The following is a 26,456-nucleotide window of genomic DNA, read 5'->3' as shown; positions in this document are numbered from 1 at the left end:
ACACCCTGAACATAGCACGTCACAAAGCTCACATTATCCAACCTGGTAGAAAGTTCTATCTAATAAAGTGGTCAGTGAGTTTATATTCTTCCTACCTCTACCACTTAAAGGTGGCGGTAACACATAGAGAAGCTGTTTTTGGACTACTGTTTAACAATAAAAAAAAGAAGAATGTGTTTCTCTGCTAACTACCAGACCCCAGACCAATAAAACGTGTGGGCCACAGCGAGAGCCATTTAACAGCTTTTAAAATGAACAAAATTACATCCAGCGTGAACTCCACCAGCTTAAGATAGCATGCTGCAAGTCTATCGCAACTATGGCCAATTATATTAGAGGGGTGTTAAGTCTTCAAAGAATAATGATGTTACTTGAAATGCCCATCCCTAGTTTACAGGGTCATTAATCTAAGACACTATGAACCTATAAAGTGTGTAAACACTGGCTACTGCAGTTTATAAGGTTATTTTATTTATTTGTCCTTTCTAAGAAGTCATTATAAACTTTCTAACTGCCAAAAGATTAACATTACTGTTCATGTATAGAAGTAGAAAAAGACTGGACTGAAGGACCAACTGACTTTTTCTTAATCTCATTTTTTGTTTAGTACTTTCTGTTCCCTGTGTGACCATGTCCCATTTATGAGAACAAGAACAGAAGACATCAGCGCATTCACACTGGCAGGGAAGGGAAAATGGCCCAGGAAAGGCAAAAATGAGGCCACAGGACAGTCAGCACCCAAGGGTTACGAAGAACTGTTGAGTCAACCTTCTGCAAGACTTAAAGTGTCCAACAGCTAGCTTTAAAGCCAAACAGACACGTGAGAATTTCTCTTTTACAGTGAAGTTTGCATCGTTTCACTGCAGCTCAAATATCATGTTCCTGAGTAATTCAAAGTCATGATGTTTAAATTACAATATACTTGACTGTCAGACAGTTTAAAGCTATGAAATGCCAAAGACTAACAATAAATATATTTAAAATTAAGAAACATCTGGGGTTTTTTTTAAATTATAGCATACAATAGTTCAGTAGTATCATAGTTGTTGTGCATATTCTCCAAAGTATTTGTCTATTTTCAAACATTAACAAGAACATAAAGAAAATAAAGCCTCCAGTAAAATAGAGAGAAGGAGTAGGAGGAGGAGACACTGATAGCCAAGATCATTTGAAAGTATTTATAGAAGTGGACCAGGACAGGACTTCCACAAGGGACACTGTAGCTACAACACTGCCTGAACAAAGACAGGAGGAGAGGTAAGGGATGCCGGGGGGGGGGGGGGGGGGGGGGGGGAGAAAAAGACAAGAGGAAAGGTTGTTAACAGCTTGCAAATACTGCAAGCCGTTAGCAAAAATTGGTATATGAAATAATTGGAGAGGGAGAGATATTTGAGTTTCTGCTCGAATTGGCCGAAGCTATGATAAGGGCTGGAAATGTAGGGTTTTACCCCCACCCCCCTAGCATAATCCACAGAAAAGACGACACATTAATGTAACAGACAAAGAAGTCTGGTTTAATTGTATAAGTACACAAAGTACAAGGAATTTCCAGGCATGCAGGGAAGACGATTTCAAACCAACTAAAGAGCTTAAAAAACATTAATACTCAAAGAAAAGCAAACCTCTAACAAGTAGCTAGAATTTCTTAAACACTAATCATGCATCCTGAATGAGAAGTCCCCCTAATCGAGTCAGACGTATCTGCAAACAAATACACACTGCATTGTCCCCTCAAATGACCTAACTGCACTCAATATCCTGCGACTTACTCACACATACTGTAGTCTCCTCCCTGCAGCATTTAGACCGAACCAGGGAGTCACTTAGCATAGCCAATTTTAACCTGCGCCACGATACATAACTCACGCCTGACACCCCGATAAACATCTAGGTCAAACTGCAGGATATCCATCTTATCTCCGAGACAAACAAGACATATACTGATCGTCCTGACATCACACTATATACGAAAGCAAAAAAAAAAAAACAACAACACACACACACACACACACACACACACACACACACACACACACACACACACACACAGATTCTGCTGTACAGCTGCTCCTCATTATTGCCTGCAGTGCCTGCCTACTTGTCAATCCACCATCAATCATTAGATTTGATGTGTAAGACACGGGCATTGGATTTTGCATTTTTAAATGTCTCAGCCAGACTTTAGAGACAGATCTGGAAGGACTGTTAGTAATGAATGACTGGTTCATTTTGGAACAAATTAACGCACAATCGAATGAGCAGATTAAAGAATTAATTTGTCGTTTCCAAATGCTGCAACTCGACTCGTAAAAGATGACAAGCTATCAGCAGTTTCATTTAGTAATGCTGTGGTTTTGTATCACCCCCAATCCCTGCCCACCCCACCCCCCGCCTCGCTTCCTCCTCCTTCCCTTCTGCAGAGCTCAGGCTCAGAGACGGGTGGGGTGGCCCTGTGGTGAAGATGTTTTTAATCTGTGATTTGGGGTGAGCAACATGACTGATGAAATACTGCCTGCCCCCTTAGCTAAAAACACCTTTCCTGCTTAGTCATATACACACACACACACACACACACACACACACACACACACGCTTTAAGCTCCTTTGCCTCGCACCAAAACACTATCCCTCCATCCAGACAGGTCCTCACAAATTCTCCATCATTCTCTGCCACAATCATTCTCCACACGAGGCGCAACTGTTTCTATACGTTCTGCTATAAATCGATAAAAAGGGCTCGCACATAAGATGTATGGAACCAAAGTCAATCTTCTAACCTTGTGGCAGAAACGTACACACGCAAGCTAAACCACTTCAGCTTTCTCTTGACAACTGTTTGTCGTACAACCAAGAAAGATGACAATCTCATTCGTTTAAGCATTAACAGTACTCTCTGTGCCCACTGTCATTTCAGAGAAGAAGAAGAAGAAAAAATAAAAATAAAAATCACGAGTCGCTTACATTAAAGCCAAGATATTAAAACTTCAACATATGTTTGTGTTGCTGTGTGGGCTGTGCATACTAAACAAAATACAACCACAGACTGTAGATCTGAAAAATGAATCCACTGCTCAAGTGCTTTGAACCTGTATTCTTTCCAAGGGGCCGCTGCACTAGTTTAAAATAGCCAGATTAAAGATAGAGCTTGAATTAAAGGCAGATTGTTTATGGTTTAGATCGAATCATTAAAAGCAAAATAAACTGTAAACAGACTTTTGTGTATTTTGTAAAGTGGTTTTGAGCAACAGTTCTCCAGGCTTTACAGCAGATGAGCAGCATCTGAAAGTCATGGCTTTAAGAAACAGGGAAAAAACCTGACACAGGACCTGTCTGTTTATCTGCTGTTTGTTGAAGCATCATCAGAAATGTTCTGAAGGGTGTCTGTCAAGAAGCCAATCTCAACGAAAGAAAGCAGGGAGAAAAAAGGCTGAGGAGTGCCAAATTACACAAGGACGGAACTGAAAATCGGTGGCAATCGATCTTGTGGAGTGATTAATCCAAATGTAAACATTTTTGGTCCAAATAGCTATCAGTAAGTATGGACAACATCAGGAGAGAAGTACAAAAGTGAGGGTCAAATGCCATCTGGTAAACATGGTGGAGGCTCTGTCGCGGTTTGGGGCTTAGAATAGAATTAGGAATGCATAAAAGTTCAGTCAAATGTCTGGAAAGGGCCTAATTGGCAATGATTTAATTTTCAAATTTTTAACTTGCTGCCGATGCAGTGAAAGCAAACCTGGACAATGTAATAGTCATGGATTGACCTCCCCACCCTGGACCTTAACAATGTTAAAGCAGTGTGGAATCAAAAGGCAGCAAACATCCAAAGAAGAGTTGCATATCCTTCAAAAAGCCTTGTAAATCCGTCCTAAAGACTACTTAAATTACAAGAAAGCCTGCCTAAGAGACTTTAAGATGTCAAGGTGGTCTTACCAAATATTGACTTTCCAGTTTGTTAGAACTTATACTTCTATACTTTATTTCTATCTCTTTTCCATTTTCCTAGCAAAATACAAAGAAATGACGTGAGGCTCAAGACTTTTGCACAGTACAGAGAAAATGACTACTTCTCTCCTGATGCATTACCTCAGTAAAAACCCACCCTACTGAGTTTATAGTCTCAGTCTCTAGTTTAAATTCATATTCACTATAGAATAACTTACTTAAAAAAAAAAACTATTATCCTAACTACAGCAAAATGGATTTGGCAGCTTTGTAAAGGATTAAAGTAACTTATGAGTGATCAGTTTCCTTTGCTTCACATCCAAACCTTGCTCATCGTCATGCTTAAAAAAAAACAAACAAACAAGCTGAACACTGTCAAAATGTCACACTTAAAGACTCAAAAACAGGATAAAAACAAATGTGAGGGTCACAGTGGCTACATCTATCTTTTATATAAAGCTAAGCATTTACCCTGCTTTAAATCTTTGTTATAAACCAAGCTAACGACCTTGAACCAATCTCATTCTTCACAGGAAGACATGAAGGTAATAGTGATCCTGTCGTACAGCGTACAACAACAACAAGATTAACGTAATTTCAAAAATGTCAAACTTTAGCTGCGTATTTGTTTAATATGAACACTTAAAAGAATAATTATTATTTCCAAATCATTACAGTTCACCTAAAAGAACCAATCTGGATATATAAGTGACAAATATTATGTACACTGCCAGCATCTAGTAACCTAGTTAAAATTCCTCCCAAAAACTTTACTGTGGAATTCGGTGAGCTTTCAGGTGACTAGAGATCACAGTGGTGGATCAACTTCTCTTCCACTGGTAATGATGAAAAATGACAAGTATCTTCCTAAAGACATGTGCCTCTCGTGGCTGTCATGCACTAGTGTCATCATGCAGTTTATGCAAACAAATAACACGCCACAAATCCCTAAGCTGGTAACCGGCATGCTGATTAGCCTTCGACTTTTTACACATACCCTGCCAGATGTACTGTTTTTGGCATGTCTGCAGGTATAAATGGATGCTTAAAAGATAAAGGCAGCTCAGTATGAATGCTATTACTGTCTATCGTTTTATTTTATGAAGTCACTAATTCTTAATTTTTGACAGGCTCTTGGCAGGTTATAATTACAGTGGGGCAAAAAAGTATTTAGTCAGCCACCGATTGTGCAAGTTCCCCCACCTAAAATGATGACAGAGGTCAGTAATTTGCACCAGAGGTACACTTCAACTGTGAGAGACAGAATGTGAAAAAAAAAATCCATGAATTCACATGGTAGGATTTGTAAAGAATTTATTCGTAAATTAGGGTGGAAAATAAGTATTTGGTCACCTCAAACAAGGAAAATCTCTGGCTCTCACAGACCTGTAACGTCTTCTGTAAGAAGCTTTTCTGTCCCCCACTCGTTACCTGTATGAATGGCACCTGTTTGAACTCATCATCTGTATAAAAGACACCTGTCCACAGCCTCAAACAGTTAGACTCCAAACTCCGCCATGGTCAAGACCAAAGAGCTTTCGAAGGACACCAGGAACAGTATTGTAGACCTGCACCAGACTGGGAAGAGTGAATCTACAATAGGCAAGCAGCTTGGTGTGAAAAAATCAACTGTGGGAGCAATCATCAGAAAATGGAAGACATACAAGACCACTGATAATCTCCCTCGATCTGGGGCTCCACGCAAGATCTCATCCCGTGGGGTCAAAATGATCATGAGAACGGTGAGCAAAGATCCCAGAACCACACGGGGGGACCTGGTGAATGACCTGCAGAGAGCTGGGACCAAAGTAACAAAGGTCACCATCAGTAACACACTACAACGGCAGGGAATCAAATCCCGCAGTGCCAGACGTGTTCCGCTGCTGAAGCCAGTGCATGTCCAGGCCCGTCAGAAGTTTGCCAGAGAGCACATGGATGATACAGCAGAGGATTGGGAGAATGCCATGTGGTCAGATGAAACCAAAGTAGAACTTTTTGGTATAAACTCAACTCGTCGTGTTTGGAGGAAGAAGAATACTGAGTTGCATCCCAAGAACACCATACCTACTGTGAAGCATGGGGGTGGAAACATCATGCTATGGGGCTGTTTTTCTGCCAAGGGGACAGGACGACTGATCCGTGTTAAGGACAGAATGAATGGGGCCATGTATCGTGAGATTTTGAGCCAAAACCTCCTTCCATCAGTGAGAACTTTGAAGATGAAACGAGGCTGGGTCTTCCAACATGACAATGATACAAAACACACCGCCCGGGCAACAAAGGAGTGGCTCCGTAAGAAGCATTTGAAAGTCCTGGAGTGGCCTAGCCAGTCTCCAGACCTCAACCCCATAGAAAATCTGTGGCGGGAGTTGAAAGTCCGTGTTGCTCGGCGACAGCCCCAAAACATCACTGCTCTCGAGAAGATCTGCATGGAGGAATGGGCCAAAATACCAGCTACTGTGTGTGCAAACCTGGTAAAGACCTATAGTAAACGTTTGACCTCTGTTATTGCCAACAAAGGTTATGTTACAAAGTATTGAGTTGTATTTTTGTTATTGACCAAATACTTATTTTCCCACCCTGATTTACGAATAAATTCTTTACAAATCCTACCATGTGGATTCATGGATTTTTTTTTCCCACATTCTGTCTCTCACAGTTGAAGTGTACCTCTGGTGCAAATTACTGACCTCTGTCATCATTTTAGGTGGGGGAACTTGCACAATCGGTGGCTGACTAAATACTTTTTTGCCCCACTGTAGCCTTGCAACAGGCAAACAAACAACTAGGAGGTTCATGCCTAAGCGTGTGTGTGAATTTAGCTCTAAAATCCTTTCCTCAATAACCCCTTTTATCATCTCATTAATCCTTGCTGTCCGTCCCCGTGTGCAACTATAAGGTAAAATTCTCCTATTTGAATATGTCCACCTCATCCTTCACTTCCATTAATGCAAAAAAGCCAAGCCAAAGTTTACCTGAGGGTAAACACACAGGTGGCCAAGCCACAGAGTGCAGGCAGCTGATGGTAAGATCACGAGAGCGTGCTATTAGGGAAAATCTTTGGATTGTTTGACTCTCTTTCATCCTCTGAATCCGTCTTTCCGCCTCACCACGGCTTTCAAATGTAAGGCCTCATTACCTCAGACAAAGCTTAGGCAGTGTTAGAGCCGTTCCTCTAGAGCACACATTCCATTTTGCATGGATCAGTTAGGATTTAGGAAATTTAGTATGTATAATTATATTTTATATTTGTTTGTGTACAATAAACAATGTTGTCCCTCCATTTACAGGCAGAGGGTCTTCTTCATAGCATGTTTGCACCACCATGCTCCCATAGCAGCAAGTGTCTTTATCTGTGTTTTCGGGGCCTTCAGATCAATACAGTTCTATTTATAAAGCGCTGATTTACAATAGCAGTCGCCTCAAGATGCTTTATATTGTAAGGTGGAGACCCTACCTTAGTACAGAGAACAGCCCTACAATCAAACAACCCCCTCTGAGCAAGCATTTAGCAACAGTTGGAAGGAAAAAACTCCCTTTTAATAAGAAGAAACCTCCTGCAGAACCAGGCTCAGGGAAGGGCAGCCATCTACCTGATCCATAGTAAAGCCTGATCACTGCTGCATTGTTAAAATTGATACCAATATTTGGTGATTTAAAAATATATAGACATATTAGCTGATCTTTTCTTTCCTTATCAGATACACAAATTGGTTTCACTAAAATGTTATAGCTTTTCATGAATCTTACTAAGATGATGTGACAATGCTGTTGCTTTTGTGATATTTCAAGCATGTGATGCAACATCAGGAAAATCACTGTTTCATGCTGATAACCAGGTTAAAGAGTGTTTCTTCCATATCTTCTTTGGTTTTTTCCTTTTTAATTTATGTGTCGCTAGAAATGCTGATACCAACATACTGGCAAGTAGCTAATATTAGCCAATATATCGGTTGGGTTCTACTGAAGGGCACAACAGCATTTTATTGTACATACTCTCCTGACTATGTTGGGATTATGTTTCTTTCTTTTTTTCACATTTTAAGATAGTGTGTCTTGAAATTTTCTACCTCATTTATTTTTCTGTTTTTATTTATTTTTATAAATCTGCCCTCAGACAATGCCTAAAGTGTACCACCAACACACGGGTGTTTAGGGCAGTCTTTGTCTGCACTAAACCAAACACTGTGTGATGGCTAATGTTCCTTGCTGACACTGGAAATCTTTGTGCCCGTCTGATCGCTGGTTCATCTTTTTGACAGTCTGCTGCTCATAACTTTACAACAAGTAACTCTGGAAGTGCACTTCACCTGCTCTGAACTCAAACTCTGAAATCCACTGAAGACAATGAACTTTTACATCCTTTTCACCACTTTGTCCACCTTTGTTTAAACCATCTTTTACTCCCATTCACCTTACATGAATTGCTTTTTTATGTCTCCTTTTTACCGTATCCCCTTTTTGTTAACCTCCATGTCCTTCCAGCCTCCACATCTTACTTCTGCTCTTCCTTTCATCATCCATCGAGACCCCCTCACCACACCCTTAAATCCCTTTCCTATACAGTACCCCCATCTCTTAGAAACTGGATGACTCCTTTACCCTTTATCAAACTTACATATTGGAGTGACAGTGCCCAGCCAGAGAGTGAAAGAAGAAGAAAAGTAAGGCAAAGTGCTTCAGGAGACTAAAGGGGAACTACCCCTGAAGCACACCTCCGGTCTTGTTTGAAGCATGGGCTTCACTTGCTGCTGTACTTTCTTTCCTCAACTGTCTTTCTACATCAAGGAAAACTCTGGAAAAGGAAGGAGACACCGGGCCTTTTGAGGCACCTCGCTGGAGAACCAATTTCCTTGCAGTAGTCAGCAGGGATCCGTGTTAAACCGGGACAAATAAGTATGGCTAAAACAAAAGAATAAAAATGCTGCTGGCTAAGCAGGCCGGGAGATCTTAAATTGTGTTTTGGTATTGTAATATTGAATTGCGGCGTTACATCACTTACTGCCTTGGGATGATTTCATTTGCAGTGCTACTGTAAACACTTTGTTCTTAAATGCCCTCCCACAACACTGTTAAAGAATAAAAATTTGGCCTTGATGAATACAGTATGAAGAAAATGCAGCTAATGAAACAGATGACTAATGCAGGGCAGGTTTTAAAAGCAGCATCCTTTGAATGATTTCCTTTTTATTTGCATGTAGTGAATATTTACATAGCACTCGGAGCAAATTACTAAACAAGGGGACTCTGCATATAGAAAACATACTTTAACCTTTTATCCATAATTAATGGGGTGATGAGTAATGATGATACTTAACCCTACGAAAGCATAAAATGACACAGCTGTAAAACTTTATGGTTATGGTAATGAGACATAATAGACTATAAAGGCTTAGAGTAACTGTTCCGACACATCACATATGTACCATGCAGCATAAATAGGAGCTTAAATTTCGATATCAAGTTACAACTTCCAATCGCACAGCTTTAAAATATAAATATTAAATCTGTACAAATTAGTGCCAGAAAGGCTTTTGTCATGTATACAATTATCTCCTTTTATGAACGACTCTTACGTGACATACATTAACGGTAAGTCCTTTCAAACTAGCTGAACATATTGGAAAAATGAATAAAGATTTCCTCTGAAAATTTTATTTTCCGTCACAAATATGCAATAGCCTGAAGAAAAAAGGTCCAAAGGGCCCCTGCATTTTCATACACAGATAAACACGACAGGCTTGAGGGCAGCCAATTTATTGTGCGTGTCATTTTCCACAGCCCTTGGTGCAGATGTGCGAATAAAACATTGCAAGATAACTTTGACAGGAAAGAGAAAGAGGAAAGAGATATGACGCACTTGGAGATTAAAAGGTACTGCGATAATAAGGTGTGCTGTGGGGCTTCATTTCATGTATGGCTAACTGTTTAAAATTTGTTATCGCATAAAGAAAACCATGCACAACATAGATGAAAGGAACTGGTGCCCACCATTAAAGATGAGGAGAAAAATAATATGAAATAGAAGAAACAGAATAGAAATGAGACAACAAGAATAAGTACACATGTAAGCTCTTGAATTCATGCAGAGGACTAAATGAAAGAGAAGCTAAATACATTAACTAGGCAGGGAAATGAATCATTTTTATCAATCAGGGTTAATCCAACCAAATGTGTGTATTAAAGACATCATGGGTCATCTTCTGGGAACAGCTTTAATCAAGTCAGCTCAGTGCCCATCAGCACTAATGCAGTTCCTAAGATTTTCTAATAATCTTTGATTGAATAAAATCATTTCAAAAGTATACCATGTAAACATCAGTCTGAGTTTACATTATGGGCATTTAGCTAGCGAGAAAAGCAAGACCAAAACAACAAACACACGGTCCTGTGTACAGATGGCTTCTTTTGATGGGGTCATTTACATGTATCCTGGTGCAGGCAGTGGACAGAACAATGCAATTTAAAAAGCCATCAGTGGATCGCAAGACAATCAGACACAAAATTACAAAATTAATGAATGCATCAACAAGTCAGCCACGCATAATTAAACTGAATCTGGCTGTCTTGACAGAAATATATTGTGTTTGTTCTACTGGAAATGAAGAGGAACTGTTTAGCGAGTAAATGTCTGCCTGAAATGAAGATGGACTGAAACACAGTTTGATTGCAAAAAGAGCATTATCTGTGTAAAGGGTAAGCCTTCTTGCTACCACCCATGATCTGGAAGGATGCACAAATCATTGGTGGCTGCTAGAGATACAGTCTCTGTGTTTTTATTACTAGCACCAACTGTCAACACCGTCGGGGAACTGAAATAAATGACTGGACCTGCTATCAAGCAGTCCCTATTTCATCCCATCTGCATCTGCTGTTCTCACTGAAAATAATATAAAGGTCTACAAAAGGTAGGACACGTGAGATTAATCTCTGAATTTTATTCTCTATAAAATGTCAAACAATAGCGATATTTGTGGGATAGCTGTGGGATATTTTTCACATGTATTTTTACTTTTATTATCTGAGACGCCAAAAGATTTGTGATATTTGCAAAGAAATCCGCCACATCCTTACATGTTAGCAGAAAGAACCAGCAAAATTCTCTGTTTTTCTCCCCTTGGTCACTCTTCTGTATATACCGTACTTTCTGGACCATAAGCCGCTACTTTTTCCCTAGGTTTTGAGCCATGAGGCTTATACAAAGGTGCGGCTATTCTGTGGATTTTTCTTCCACCACTAGGGGGACTCTAACCAGAATTAGAATAAAAAACAAGATAGATGAAAAATCAATGCAAAGAAGAATACACTACTTTTTCTTTAGCAGATAGAACACGCACAACAAATTACCAACTAATTATTTTCAAATCCTCGCCCCTTCATCATGGAAACCACACGAAGAAGTTCGTATGATGCAAGTTTTAAGTTGAAGGCCATCGATCTTGCTATCCAGGAGGGAAACCGCGCTGCTGCACGCAAGCTTAGCGTCAATGAGTCTATGGTGAGACGTTGGAGGCGGCAGCGGGAAGAGCTCATGCAATGCCAAAAGTCGAGAAAAGCTTTCAGAGGACATAAAAGCAGGTGGCCTGAACTTGAAAATGTCCTGGAGGAATGGGTGAACACACTGAGAGCAGGTGGCCGAGGTGTATCCACTGTACAGATCCGACTGAAAGCCAAAACAATCGCCCGCGAAATGAATATTAAAGATTTCAAAGGTGGGCCGTCATGGTGTTTCAGATTTATGAAACGTAAAAACCTGTCCGTCAGGGCACGGACCACTCTCTGTCAGCAACTCCCCCCTGACTATCAGGAAAAAGTTGAAAACTTCCACAAATTCGTTGAAAAAAAAGATACAAGAAAACTCCATCGGACCAGACGACATAATCAATATGGATGAAGTACCTTTAACATTTGATCTGCCTCTGACCAGGACCGTTAACAAGACAGGTGCATCATCCGTGTTGTTGAAAACAACAGGCCATGAGAGGACGCACTTCACCTGCGTTCTGGCATGCACGGCATCCGGACAAAAACTTCCACCAATGGTGATTTTTAAGCGCATAACTATGCCGAAAGAACAACTCCCGAAAGGCATAGTGGTCAAAGTTAACACCAAAGGGTGGATGATAGAAGGTCTAATGAAGGAATGGTTAACGGAGTGCTATGGGAAGCGCCCGGGAGGATTTTTTCACCGGAAAAAAGCACTGCTTGTTTTGGATAGCATGAGGGCCCACATCACAGATTCTGTGAAAGCAGCGATCAAGAAAACAAACTCCATTCCAGCTGTGATTCCTGGAGGTACAACAAAGTTTTTGCAGCCACTTGACATCAGTGTAAATCGGGCATTTAAAGCTGCACTACGGGTTGAGTGGGAGACTTGGATGACAAGCGGTGAAAAGTCATTCACAAAAACTGGCCGCATGCGAAAAGCATCCTTTTCTGATGTCTGTCAGTGGATCCTAACAGCGTGGAGTGCTGTGAAAGAATCCACCATCACCAATGGGTTCCGAAAGGCTGGACTGCTGCGCGAAGAGAGCGGCGCACCTTCAGAGCCAACTTCACCGGAGGATGACAGTGACACGGAGAGCGAGACTGATGGAGACAGATGTGATGAAGCGCTTCTGAGCCTGTTCAACTCCGACACTGAAGAAGACGACTTCATGGGTTTCAGCGAAGATGATTAAAGTGACATGTGGTTTCAAATACAGGAAAAATGGAGGTAAATAAATAGCGGTTATTTTCTCTTGGTTCTGTTACGTTTTAATCAGCAAAGTTGCTGCCGTGTTAAAAGGCATTGTTCGGAAAGAATCTGTTCAGGTACATACTTGTACATTTGCACTACAAGATTGTTCTGTACATGCAGTAAATATCTATTTTTTCATCATAGATATCTGCGGCTTATAGCTGGGTGCGGCTTGTATATCTTTTTTTTTTTTTAATTTTTTAAAAATAGAGCGGATGCGGCTTATATACAGGTGCGCTCTATTGTCCAGAAAGTACGGTAGTTTAGTTTCATATATTGGGATTAATCAGTCAATGAAGCAACTGCAGCAGCAGTTTATTTATTTTCGATTCTTCTCTGTGTTGCTGCTTTTCAGGTTAGTTTATTCTTCGTTTACCACTTCTTTTTTTCTAACTGTGAACATATACTGCAGTTTTCACAACATACCATGCCACATACTTAAGGTAAAAGAGGACGACAAAAAGGCGTGTTTTGTACTTGAAGCACGGAAGAAATTATAAAGTGTAGCACTAAAAACCTGGAGTTCAAACCTCACTTCATCTTGAAACAGTAGCCAGTTTCTAATGAAGATTACTACCAAGTGGAGAGCAGAGAGGGAGTCCATTTCAAACTTGGCAGAACACCAGAAGGGGGGAGGCGAGGCTAAAGGGGGCACATGTTTCACGCCAACACTGGTGTTCTGAAAGATGGTGGGCTGGGGCTGGAACACACCCAGCTACCTCTGTGCCCTCTCAAGGTTGGCTGCTGAGAGGAGTGGGAAGAGCCTAAACCTTTGCCCCCTGCATCATCCGGTGTCCTAATGTGACGCTGACTATCTGCACTGGCTGCAATCTAAATGAAAATAATTCTTCTCTGTTACTGAAAGACATGGTGAGGAATTTTATCATAGAAGAAACTAATACCCACCAAGACCCAGATGTGACTCAATTAGATGACACAAAATTAAATGACCTTCACGGCAGAAAGGTAAAAGATACCCACCGGCAAGGAGGAATGTGATGAGGCAGGTTTCTTTTGGCATGTACAGCTTTAAGCGCGAGCCGCTGAAGACGTATTCTACCACAGCCTCTGACCGGCCAGCCCTCTGCAGGAAGGGCAGGAACTGCTTGGCTTTCTGTGTCTCCTGACCAGCAAAGAAAGAAAGAGAAATGGCATCGTCAATTTAAGTCACAGCTGGACTTTTTGAGAAGGAATAAAAAAACCAAAACATTTCAAATTTGAAATAGCTATGTAGACAAGACACAGCGTAAATAGGTTAATAGACAACATAATGTGTGTGCTTAATTCAGATATTTTTACACGTCGATCAGATCCACCCAATTAAAAAAATAAATAAATAAAAAATACTCTCTTTTCCCGTTTCAGTCTCTGTTCTCAAGGGTGAGTCACTAGCTTAGTGGTGTGCTTGGGCCAAAATTACAAGCAGAGCCAAATCATGTGTATTGAAGCCGGTTCAGTGATGTAGTGGCGGCGGAAGATTTGTAAACGATAAAAAAAAATTTTTAATATGCGTCTACTCCAGGCATGAGCATGTAGGCACAACAGACCAGTGAGTCACTGCCCAGTGTGTGGCAGTGTGGACATGGGAGTAGGCACGAAGCCTCAGAGGAAAGGACGGAGCTAAAACGAGTAAAGTCAGAGCGAAAACATGTGTTCTCCCATTGTTATTGCGAGTTTATGCGAGGGTCAGAGCGGTTCAAAACCACAAATATCAATAATCCCGTTCCTTTTTTAGAGAATGCTACACTAGACATAAAGCAGCAACAGAAAAGACGGACGAGAAAAACCATGCAACGCGCGTCACCGGGGTTTTTGAGTATTCGAGTAAAGGGTATGTGCTTCAGTCATAAGATGTACCACCTGAACTGCACCCACTGCAATCCAAAATAACCCCCTCGGTGGGAGACGTCAGAACTGCACGCTTGCTCGTACACACATTTACAGCACCTGCAGTGTGTGGGCTGTGCAGTCTAACTTGGTTCCGAAAAAGAAAGAAAGAAAGAAATGAAGAGACATGGGAAAGGAGAGGACCTCATTATGCAACCTTTAAAGGCATGAGGTGAGTCAAGTGCTGTATCTACTCTCCTCCCACTACCTCTGTACATCTCCTACACAATACATTTATAAACCCATCCTTGCTCTATTTGTGACTGCATCCCACTCAATGTACATAATCCCTTTCAGTAAACCTGTACCACCAAAGGATGCTGACGTATAGAAGCGTGTAAGAAGTGTGTGAGTGCTTGTGTGTGTGAGGGTGCCCGTGTATGTCCGCAGTTGCATGTAGGCGTATACCAAATTAAAAAGAAAAAAAAAAAAAAAAACAGCGTGAAGAAAGTGGATGGATGCTGAGGTGTGGAGTTGCAATGTTGCTATTTTGGTCCTTTTATTAGAATGCTCATTACATTAGCCTAGCCAAACAACTGTGCATGTGCATGTGCATGCACGCGCGTGCGCTCACGCCCACTGGCATCAATCCTAGCTGGTGCTGCAAATCATGCATCTCTTATTTGAAAGTGACAGAAATGCTATAGAGGGGCTCTGCACAGCACTCATGTGCATGTCACACATAAACACATGATGGAGCACAATCGCGCTAAAAATGCAAGGACGGCTACGACCTTTGTGGGCTTAATGGGACAGAATTTAACGAGTGTGATGTGCAATTCTCTGTGTGGCCTATAATAATTTTCTTACTACTGTTATAGTTAATTATTGAGCACCTCCCCGTGCAACCACTTCCAAGTCATTGCCACATATTAAATGTGGTCAGTTTAGCCAGTTAAGTTGGGTGGAGGTTTATAAGCAGGAATTGCATTAAACTTCCCAGATGAAATATAAGAGCTGCTCAGTCAGCACAACAATTCCCTGTCATAATTATTTTTACAGGGACTGCCGGTAATTTATTTGTGCTGCTGACACAATGAGCCTACAATGATGACAACGTAGAAGAGCAAAACATCTGAGAGCACTTATACACAGCCACATATTAATGACTTATTAGCCAGACTCTGAAGTCCAGTTGGCGTTAAAGAGCTTTAATGATTCGTTCAAATGCATCATTAGAGCAGAGCTTATACCCTCACTGGCCACTTGGTTAGGTATAGCTTTTTAACTACTGCTCGTTGCCACAAATATCTAAATCAGCCAATCACATGGCGGCAACTTAATTCATTTAGCTATGTAAACAAGGAGAAGGTGACTGAATGGGGATGAAAGTTGATGTAAGTCACGAGACGGGCTGGTGTGCGTAATTCAAGAACTTCTGATCTACTGGGATTTTACTGCACAGCTACCTTTGGGGTTTAAAAAGCTTCCATGTGAAAGCAGTAATTTAAATAGCCAACGTTAATTTAAGGTATGCAGAAGAGAATATCTGAAGAGACAATACAAGCAGTTGGGCTACAGCAGCAGACGACCACACTGGCAGCTCCTGACAGCTATGAACAGGTAACTGAAGCTACAATTTGCACTGGCTCACTAAACAGAAGATTGGGGGGGTGAAAAGTTACTTGGCTCGGTAAGTCTTGATTGCCTATTGTGCGATTCAGGCAACAGGAGGGGAGAATTTGGTGTAAACAACATGAAAGCATAGATCCCTCCTACCCTGTATCAGTGGTTCAGGCTGCTATTCTATGAATAGAATTTTGGGCACACTTTGGTCCCTTTATTATCTTTTATGACTACAGTGTTCCCATCTCCTGATGGCTGCTCCCAGCAAGATAATGGATCAAGCGACAAGGCTCAAATCATCTCAAACTGGTTTCTTGAACATGATAATGACCTCCACAGCCACCAAGAGAGAACCTCCAGGATGTGGCGAACAAATCTGCACCAACTGTGATATTCCATCATGTGAAAATGAACCAAAATTTCAGAGGAACGCTTCTAACATCTTGTTGAATCTGCGCCAAAGAGTGAAGGTAGTTCTGAAGATAAAGAAGGATACAACCGGGCATTAGCAAGTGAACTTGAAGTGTCCAATGAGTGTGTCTGGCCAAATCTATATAAACACAGTTGTCTGCAGATACAGAATAAACTGGGTAACTGCATCACAGCCCATTATAAGATAAATAGGCATGATTTTGAACTGTGAATCATGCAAAGCTACTCTAGAGTCCAAGAATAAAAATACAGAATCTATGAGTAAGAAAAAAAAGAAAAGAAATACAGACTAATTAATTTAACAAAATGTCTCTCCGGAGCAAACAAGAGTACTACAATAGTGAGAGAGACAATGAGGTGTTAATGTTTCTGAAGTTCAGTTTCCACTTGTTAAGTGTCTTGTCAAAATCTATAAGAGACGGGGAGTCGACAAGCACAGTGTTAAGAATTTTGCTTCTATACACACAATGGGTTTCAAATGAGGCAATCAAAATGTGATTGCTTTCAGCTTTAATTAAAAGGGTTTAACAAAAAGAAGAATTAACCCTTTCAATTACAGCCATTTTTGCACAGTCTGAATCCTGTACTTAAAAGCAATCGGACAAACACAATCATAAATGAAAGGATGATTGCCATAAACTCCACATAAATAAAACTACATATCTTTAATGAATAAAATACAAAAAATCTATTTTTATATTAAAGTGAGCGCGACAGCGACGACAGGGTGAACAGAAGACAGAAAGACGTGATGATAAAAATTTGAAAAACTGCGAGGAAAAATGCATGATTTTTAAAAAGAAAAGAAAAACAGGGGGGGAAAGTGCACCAATCACCCATCACTTGTTACTGAAATACTTTTCCTCACACTGATGCTCATTTGGTAAGCACTCTCAATCAGGCTTCATTAGCCAAACGATGCCTCTATCAAGCCCCTGGGCACACGTAAACAAGCTAGGACGACCAAGTCTCGCTGATGATTCTATTAATGATGCTGCATATTTTTAGAGGACACTTATAGGGGTGAGTCAAGGATTAGAGAGCGTCTTCTGAGAATCACTGGCCTGATGTATCTTCAGGTTGTATGCAAATGAGTCTGCATGACTACATGTTAATCAGCGTACATACATTTTTATTCCGCTTTACACAGAATCTGCCAATCTGTATCCATTTATACACAAAAACATACTCACCCCAGAGATGTCAGCCACTCTGTGGATGGGAACCTCCTTCTTGCTGTGCAGCCCTTTCCCATTTTTGATGGCCCTGCAGTAAAAGGGTTAAGCTATAAACACATGTCTCTCAAGCATAGCTCAATGGCTTTATTAGATGGAAAAAGCATAAGACTGGAGGTTTATTAGACCTGGAGAAACAAAAGCTCTTTCTTTGTCATCACTGTAGATACATGGAGAGCTACTGTGGATTTGTAGAAGTAGAATATAAATTCATTCAGTTTTCTTTCCCTGAACTGCCATTACAGCACAACTGAAAGCACTAGTGGGAGGATTTTTTTCCTCCTCTCAGCCAGATAATCTATATGTTTGAGATGAAAAGTCAAAATGATGGCAGAAGAATAATAATGGAAGAAAAATTACAGTTATACCAGCGAAAATGAGGAGAAATTGAGAGATGCTTTTATAGAGAGTCAGCTAGCAGTTTTTAGTGATGGTTACCACAGCTCCAGGGACAAATAAAATGAAGATGGCCTGAGGCTGCAACTGCGAAGTGGGGGCGAACATGCCACAACTGGGTCACTGGGATGCAAAAGCACTGCCTTTAAGGATTGACTGTGTACATTCATATGAGCATGTATACATGTGCATTTAACAGCCAGGAGGAGGTTCCTTTGAAGGCTCTGGGCCACTAGCCTTGTGCAGTGGAAACTAAAAATAAAGTCAAGGCCACAGAAAGAAACCTCCCATCAACTCTAATAGAACCCCACCAGGGACAGAGAGAAAGGGAGAGAAGAAGAAAAAGAGAAGGGGTAGAGAGAAAAGGAAATGGGAAAAGAGGAGAGCTAGACCAAAGAAGGACAAAACTAGCTAAGGTGCAGAAATAAGGACAAAATGCGCAAAGGAAGAAGGAAAGCGGGAATCAGGTGAGAAAGGAGAAAAACAGGGCAACTGGGCAGTGACACACGAAAGAAAGAGGAGAAAGAGTTAAACCAAGAGGCTGTGGCTGCATTTGCTCTACCTATAGCAAGCAGATCCTAATCTGTGGCAGAGTAATAAAGCCTGTACTAAATCTCTCCTCAGCATCTCCATATAATTATTCTTAGGCCCTGTGTAAAGAGCCTCTGATTTAATGTCTAGCACATGGGAAGACGTGTGTTTATGTCCCTTGGCATGTAAAATAAAAAAGGAAAGGGCAAAAATGCATGCATGATTCAATATGTGAGGGTAATGACATGTTTCTGCAGGAAAAAGCAGCAATAGCTGTGACACGCTGGAACTTATGACGGTGGTGACGCTAAAATACACTCTGAGAAATTGAATTACTTCACCTTTGCAGTGCAGCATTTAACAGCAAATTCAAAAGAAAACTGAAGGAGGAAAAAAGCCTCAAGGTCATTTTTTTTAGTCTCCTACATTTCACAAAAGCAAAATCTCTCAAGGTCAAAAGAGAGAGTGCACACATGTGCGTCACAAGCATGTTTCGTTTGAAGCAAAAAATGTGTATTTCTGAGAATTAATCATTTCAAAGACCCCCCAGCCCCCCTTCATGCCACGTGCACAGCAGCGTTAAGTTCAAGTAAAAGGTAGACGGAGAGTGCTTTGTGTGAAGGAGCGTGTGTTCCTCACCGTGCCTCTGCGGCAAGCAGTTCGTCATAGTGGGAGGAGCGCTGGTCATCATCTTGTCTGTATCTGATGACTGTGGCAAGGCCTTTACTTACGAGAGCCTCTGCTATGTTGCTGGGGAACAGAACAGAGAAAGAAAGATTACTTTAATTAAAAACAAAAAAACAAGCAAAACCCCTCGGCTTCACAAAGGAGCTCTAAAGGGAGCTAGCTCAACGGGGGGGGGGGGGTTTGCTTACAAACAAAGGTCACTTAAATGTTGACAATGCACACTTGACTAACCCCTTCTACCGTGTGATACTGATGTAGGGAAGAGAGGATTGAAGGCAGAAAGACGGGGACATTGTGCTGCTTAATGTAGCACTTAGTTGCTAGCCCTTGGACATCAGTGTTCTAGCTAAACCATGGGAGAAAGAAATGAAGGGACAGAAAGAAACTCTTCAGAGTATTTGTCAACATGGTGCAGGCATGGAGACTGACGCAATCATTCAGCCCTTGTTGATGCCAGTTAAACGGTTCCTTTTCTATATTTTAAAATTCTTCTGTTGGAAATAATGCCGCTAAATGGGCGATAACCTGAAAGCAATCGTCTTTAAACTATGTATGAAAAGGTTTTAGGCATTTGATCCCCATTTTACTTTCTGCAAGCAATAGCGACACAAGAAACAAAGCCACAGAAAAACATTTTCATGGACAAAGGGAACAAAAGGTCCCTCAACAGATGGTCTTATAATCGAATTGATATTGGATGACGTGAAACGATGGAAGCACTTTAGACAATCTTAACTCGCACAAGACTCCAAAAGTTCTCCAAGACTGTTAGATCTTAAGTGTACTGTGCATGAGTGTCTCGTGGAGTGATTTCGAACAAATAGCCACCCGCTAAGTTTCCAGCAAAACGCAATTCTTCGTAAACAAGCTACCGAGTCTCGAGTCCATTACCACAAGAATAGCTCATACAAGGTCAAAATCCTCTGCCCTGCTGACCAAATCAGGCCCTGACCTCAGGCCTCATGGGGAGCCTCACCAACTGTTCCATCTGAAGCAGAGTTGCTGGTTCTGGTTTGACCTGACCTCTGTACGGACATGCACTACCAAACACAGGACGGCTGGTTTGATGAAAAGAAGGCATCTACGTCTCCATGTGCGCATGTGCTTGATGTGTTGAGTGATATAAACAGAGGGAACCAGAAGATAAGTGTGGCTTTTAACTTTTTTTTTTATTATTTATTTTTTTTGAGTGAGAACAGGCTTCTGACGTTTCATTTCAAGCACTGCGGCATTAAAGCGCCTCTCTGATTAAATTTGAACCTCTGAACAGTTGTAGTAGTAGGTATGTGTCCTCATATCTTTGGTACTGTGTAAAATACATGTTTCAGACGGATGACCCGAATTCCTTCAAAGCAGAGTTTGTAGATAGAAAATAATTGCTTGCACTGAGGTGACCTTTTTCTTCTTTTTTTTAATATGAACTTAAAAGACAAAGAAACACTTTCAGGTTACTTTATGATTGATGGTGAGATTACGAGTAATATGGATTTAAAAATGAATATTTTGTGTCATTTTACAACAGATTAACCTGACTTTTAAAGGGTTTAATAGGGAAGCAGCTGTACTAACAAAATAGAAATGTGTTAGTGAAATAATTTACACTGATAAATTACGTGCTGTGTGATCTCCCAATAAGGTTGGCTCAGTGGTCTCCTACTGCACACTAAAGACAACCGAACAAACCTAAAGTATTTTGATTTGCAGTTTTTCTATACTTCCATGTTTTACTTAGCCTTTCTTGTTTCATATTGCTGGATTATCTCGAGCCATTCTCCATCAGTACCAACTCGGATTGATTCGGCGTGACTCGATGCGGCACGGCACGGCTCGCCTCAACTCGTTTTCCATTGCAATTGAGTACCACCTAATGTGTGTGGGTTTGTTATAGTAACGCAGCCGAGTGTGTCCTATGACATAATTAGTACACAACGCGAACGCCTCATCCAAAAGGTGGACGTCGAGACATCAATATACCTCTCATACTGTGGCTTTTCCTGAGACTCTGAGACCACAGTGTTGTTTCTGTGTATCCATTTCCATGTGAAGCCATGATTCATCGAGTGATGACACTGACTAGCCAATCGGTGGCATACTCTGGTGATCGCCTCAGATCGCTTGGAACCCCAGGGGAGAAGGTACCTGGTACCAGGTACTATCACCTAATGGAAAACCCTGAAAACCGTGGCGAGCCGACCCGAGTAGGTATTAATGGAAAAGGGGATTAAAACGGTAGAAAAGAATATAAAGCAGGCGACTCAGTGTGGTGCATGACTTACATGCCGCCAATTGTGACTGTAGCACAGGTACGCTCTGGGAAGGCAGGCGTGCCTTCTCCTGGACCAGTAGCTGCTCTGATGTAGTCCACTGTCACGTTGACCTGAAAGGGGGAACATAAGGCAGAGGTCAAACAATATACCAAGAGTAGAGAGACAAAGTGATGGCAACAACGGTTATGGTAATAATTAGTGTGAGAAGTGTGTTCTGGCTTATGTATGTGTATCAGGGTCTTTTCATTTGTCCCAGTTCTCAAGGTCACCCCTAGTCAGTGTGAATCACATCAGCAAGTACTGCAGATCTCCCCAGAGGAGGAGTATTAACACACAGTGGGTGTTTGGGACAACACACACACACACACACACACACACACACACACACACACACACACACACACAACAGTGATAGAACCCAAATGACCCCACACTGTGTGTTCTCAACACAGCTCCCTGGGGATAGACTCCAATCCACCCACCCCGAAGATACAATTTTGTCACTCAGCTGCGTGCATGTGCAGGCAGGAGACAGGGAAAGCCTGCTTTGCGGGCTAGACACAGGCAGACAGCAGTAACAGCAGGGATGTAGCCATACCAGTATACACCATCGGTAGTTTAAGAGCTACGTCTCAACCTTGTCAGACAAGTGTGATAAGACGGAGGAATATTAAAAAAAGGAAAAAAGAATGTGGGAATTTGACTTTGCATCACAGCGCCAAAGCATAGACATGAGTCCAACAGACAATGGAGGCAGGCCTATTACAGGGACATGAAAGAACAACGTTGGCCTGTCGTTAGATGGACAGAACGAGTATGTAGCGACGTGAACAGGGGAAAAGAAGAGTGCCGTGCTGTTCAACAGTAACTGCAACTGTAATTTCAGAAAGGAGAAAATAAAAAAAAAATAAAATAAAAAAAAATAGAAAATAAAAATTTTGTACTGGTTTTGTGTGAAATTGTTCTTAATGACCATGCCCATATCCATGGTTAGGCATGGGAGAAGAAGAATAAAAGCCAAAGCAATGTGACACAAGACCCCGGGTGCAGGAATCAGAAGAAACAGGAAATAGTAAAAAGGAGAAATCCAACACAGAAAGAGGAGACTGGGGGAGATTTCAACATCCAAGCAAAATGTAATGCTGGATGCTATAAGCTCTGTATCTGAAATTCCAGTGGTTCCCCATTAAGCAAGGTGATGACAGATTATAACTCTGACCAGCAATGTTAGATTAGAGGAGTTCCAGGCCTATTCTCCACAGGCCATCTACCAGATCTTCTGATAAGGCAGAGCCATCTATAAGAACCCCCCAGAGGAGAGTGAAACAGAGGGGGAGAGGCAGTGGATGGATTAGAAAGTGGGGGAGTGATAAGGACAGTAGGAGAAGTGAGAGACAAAATGCGTTTGTTCTGCAGAGGCGACAAGCAACATGGGAATATTCAGTCAACTCTGCCAAAGGAACAAAATACTTGTTTTTCTTTTTACTATATACTGGCGTTTCTGCGTGTATACTGGCAAAGGGTTTAGCGTGAAGAGGATTTCAAAAAGACTTCGAGTAATAGTTGTTGTTTTTTTGTTTTTTGCAAATTTGTATTCTGCAGTAAAAAAAAAAAAAATTGGCTTATCAAATGTGAGTTCTGTGTTCACATGCCTAGCCAATGAGGTCATTCTGAAACAACGTAAGGCTGTAGCCACAAGAGAGAGGGGAAAAATGGATGTTGCTGCAAAAATTTTGCATCTTCAACCTTGCGGCACAGAAAAACTACACCGCAATCCCCTAAGTCTAAAGACGGGTCACTAGTTCAGTACGAAAAATCAAATCTTCCTTTCTGCTTCTGAGTTACGATGTTGAATAATGGCCAACACAGTGGGCTTAAAGAACATTCGGAATTCACAATGATCAAATGTCACAGCTTCATTCTGTGTCTAAGGGTATAAGAAAGGTCTTTTTAATACCACTTTAATTTTAATATAATGCCAAATTTTCAATGGAGAGATGTCGACAGTGAAGAAGTTTGGAAAACCTTTGGCATACAAAGCAGTTTGTTTTCTAAGGATTTCCAGGCATCGACTTTAACCACCAAGAGAAATTCTTATTCTCGAGCTATTTATCTTTAAACTTGCATCTTAGACTGAGCAGTCTGGCTAGCAAAGCCTTCTCCTACTGTTATCATCATGTATGGGCTTTACACCAGTGTGCTGTAAGCCTGGTGGCCCACTGGGCCTAAACCAGGCCTGCTGAGAATTTCTGTAATTCTAATATTTTTTTAAACGGGTAAGCTACAACTGTTAAGTTAGCAATGTCCTTTATCTTATCATCTTGCTGTTACCGTTTACTGTATTTTTCCCTTTATACATTTTCATAAACATTTATAAAAAAAAAAAAAAAAAAACAACCCACTGTGACCGATTAAGTTGAAGTAGCAAGCAAGCAAGCAAGCAGTTATTAATGCAGTCATTGTGTAAGCTAAATGTATAGAGATGGCTAAAATAGCAGCACTGTGTGCTGTAAAATCTTGTGGGGTCATGACTAAAATATTCAAGACTCATATCCAAGTGAATTTAAGACATTTTATTGATTTTAAGGACATAGGATTTATCATTTCATCCTATTATCTATCATAAGCATATGAATTGGTAAGTTTTGACCAGCTCAGTGAACTTAACCTTAAATACCTGAATCTAATGATTTCATCTGCCCAAATGGATCTTTGTGCAAATAATAAAAAATAATGCCTTATGCCATGACTGTTACCGGCACGGATGCATGAAGACTAAGTCGAATTAGCATTCAGTGCAAACAACCTTTGCCAATAACGCAACATAATGACAGGCTCGTGACTGTGGGGTTGTCGAGCTTCCTAGAATGAGCTCCATTTGCGATGGTCTTAAGTGAAAGGCTATTACAGATAACTTATGCTAAGCTGTGATATGGGAAAGGTACCATGTTGTGAGAAGCCCAGTATGGGTTCTGCATGATGGGGTTTCCAGACAGGAGCACAGTGACAGGCAGCTTATCCCAATAGCATGTAGGTGATTAATTTTTGCTCTAGCTAAAAAAAGAAAAGAAAAAAACATGTCGTTGCTTGCACGGTCTATCTACCCAGCTCCTCACAGCTTGTTCTTTTTGCAACTATTTAAAATGGACATGGCAACAAATACACACTTAAAAACTTGTAAAGATTCATTTGTAATCAAAGACTGCATTTAACAGTGCTAAAGCTTTTAGTGGAAATTTCACAGTTCAGTTGTTGCAGCATGCATACCAAGGTGATAAAAAAAAGAAAGCGGTGGGTGTGGGGTTGTTCGACATGCAGGAATACACACAGGTGTTAGAACAGCCTCACCTGCACCTGGATGTTGGCAACACACAAGAGACTATCGTATATAAAAGACTGGACATTTTTAAGCTTCGAAGAGAAAAAATGGAGGAGAAAGAAAGAGGGATAATTAAGAAAATTAGTGCAATACGGAAAAAAATGAGGTATGAAGGTACTGTAAGAGAAGGGAGACTGTGTGGGTGAGTGAACAACCGTTTGTGTGCAAGAGAGTTGCTTAGGTTGCTGCTGTGTTTTAGCAGGCTATAATCACAGCTGGCTATCATTTAATGAAGTGAGCTGTGCTGAAAAAAAAGAAAGAAAGAAAATACTGGGACAGCACAATACAGAGAGGACGAGGGGGGAGTAAAGGAAGAGGAAGAGGGAGCCCCATCTGGGTTTTCAGCCATGGGACCTGATGACGCTTTGACTACCTGCTTTGCGTCTGCTTGAACACACATACCTCAAGCTTTTCCCAAACCAACTTTCACATTCACTCACACACACTGCATCAAATACCACATTGCGCACACACACACACACACACACACAGCATTCTCAATTCATTCACACACTGATGTGCACACCAATAAGAGGGGGAAACTCTGTCGCTAACAGTACTACACAATCAGCTGCATAACAGGAGCCACTTTGAGCACGCAGGATTATCCGAATGTGCTCAACCCTGATAAGTGGCTTAATGCAACATTTCCATTCTACTTTTTTTCTGCTGAGGCTGAGACCCAGGCGCACAAGAAGCACTACTTATAAAGTTAGCCACATCAAGCTTTTTGGGATTATGTCACCATGCAAGCACTGCCATTTCAATGGGGGTGGCGATATAAATGAGAAAGACCAAGACAGTCAGTCAGAAAGACGTAGAGTGACATCAAGAAAGGAGAAAAAGAAAATGCCTTAGTGTATTTATAGCCTACCATAAAGGGATAGCTCAGAAGAAGTTCTTGGATATGAGATAGAAGGAGTTACTGAAAAATTCCAACACCTTCTACTATTTGTCACATTTAAAAAACAAAAATCATCAAGTTTTAGTTTCAAAGTCTTAATGTAAACATGATTAAAATTAAAGGAAATTAGCATGTGTCAATATGAAACTCAAAAATGTCTAGTTGCAGGAGCTGCTCAAAAGGTATTGAACCAATTCATTTTTGCCTCAGAGAGTTATAGCCTCTGCTTGGGCAAAAAAAAAAAGAAGGGAAAAAAGCAGTCTTTTGAATATGGATATTAGATATGCTTTATAAAAGATCAAAAGCCCCACGCTCGCCTTATAGAGATGAGGAATAGGGGTTTAACAGAAAGAAGGGGGGAAAAAAGCATTTAATATAGCTTTATTCTCCTAAACCAGAGCGCTGGCATTAGGGTATTGAGCTGAGCACACTGAGACTGCTGGTTAATGCTTAGTCACGTTCTAGCAGGTTTAGTCACAGGGAAATC

At 41.0% G+C, this 26,456-nt stretch overlaps 1 protein-coding gene across 1 annotated transcript in view; it reads right to left on the bottom strand.

The window, feature by feature from the left end:
* snd1 (staphylococcal nuclease and tudor domain containing 1) overlaps positions 1–26,456 on the bottom strand; it is a 190,975-nt gene that overhangs the window by 128,653 nt on the left and 35,866 nt on the right. Inside the window, exons 12-15 of the mRNA XM_080887338.1 lie at positions 21,696–21,796; positions 19,372–19,482; positions 17,764–17,836; positions 13,667–13,808 (exon numbers count right to left, since the gene is read on the bottom strand). Of these exons, the coding sequence (XP_080743464.1) occupies positions 13,667–13,808; positions 17,764–17,836; positions 19,372–19,482; positions 21,696–21,796 (427 nt within the window). The remainder of the gene's footprint in view (positions 1–13,666; positions 13,809–17,763; positions 17,837–19,371; positions 19,483–21,695; positions 21,797–26,456) is intronic.

Source organism: Rhamphochromis sp. 'chilingali' (genome assembly GCF_963969265.1).
Source record: "Rhamphochromis sp. 'chilingali' genome assembly, chromosome: 7".
In the NCBI taxonomy this organism is placed as follows: domain Eukaryota; kingdom Metazoa; phylum Chordata; class Actinopteri; order Cichliformes; family Cichlidae; genus Rhamphochromis; species Rhamphochromis sp. 'chilingali'.
This window is presented reverse-complemented; position numbering and strand designations above follow the sequence as displayed.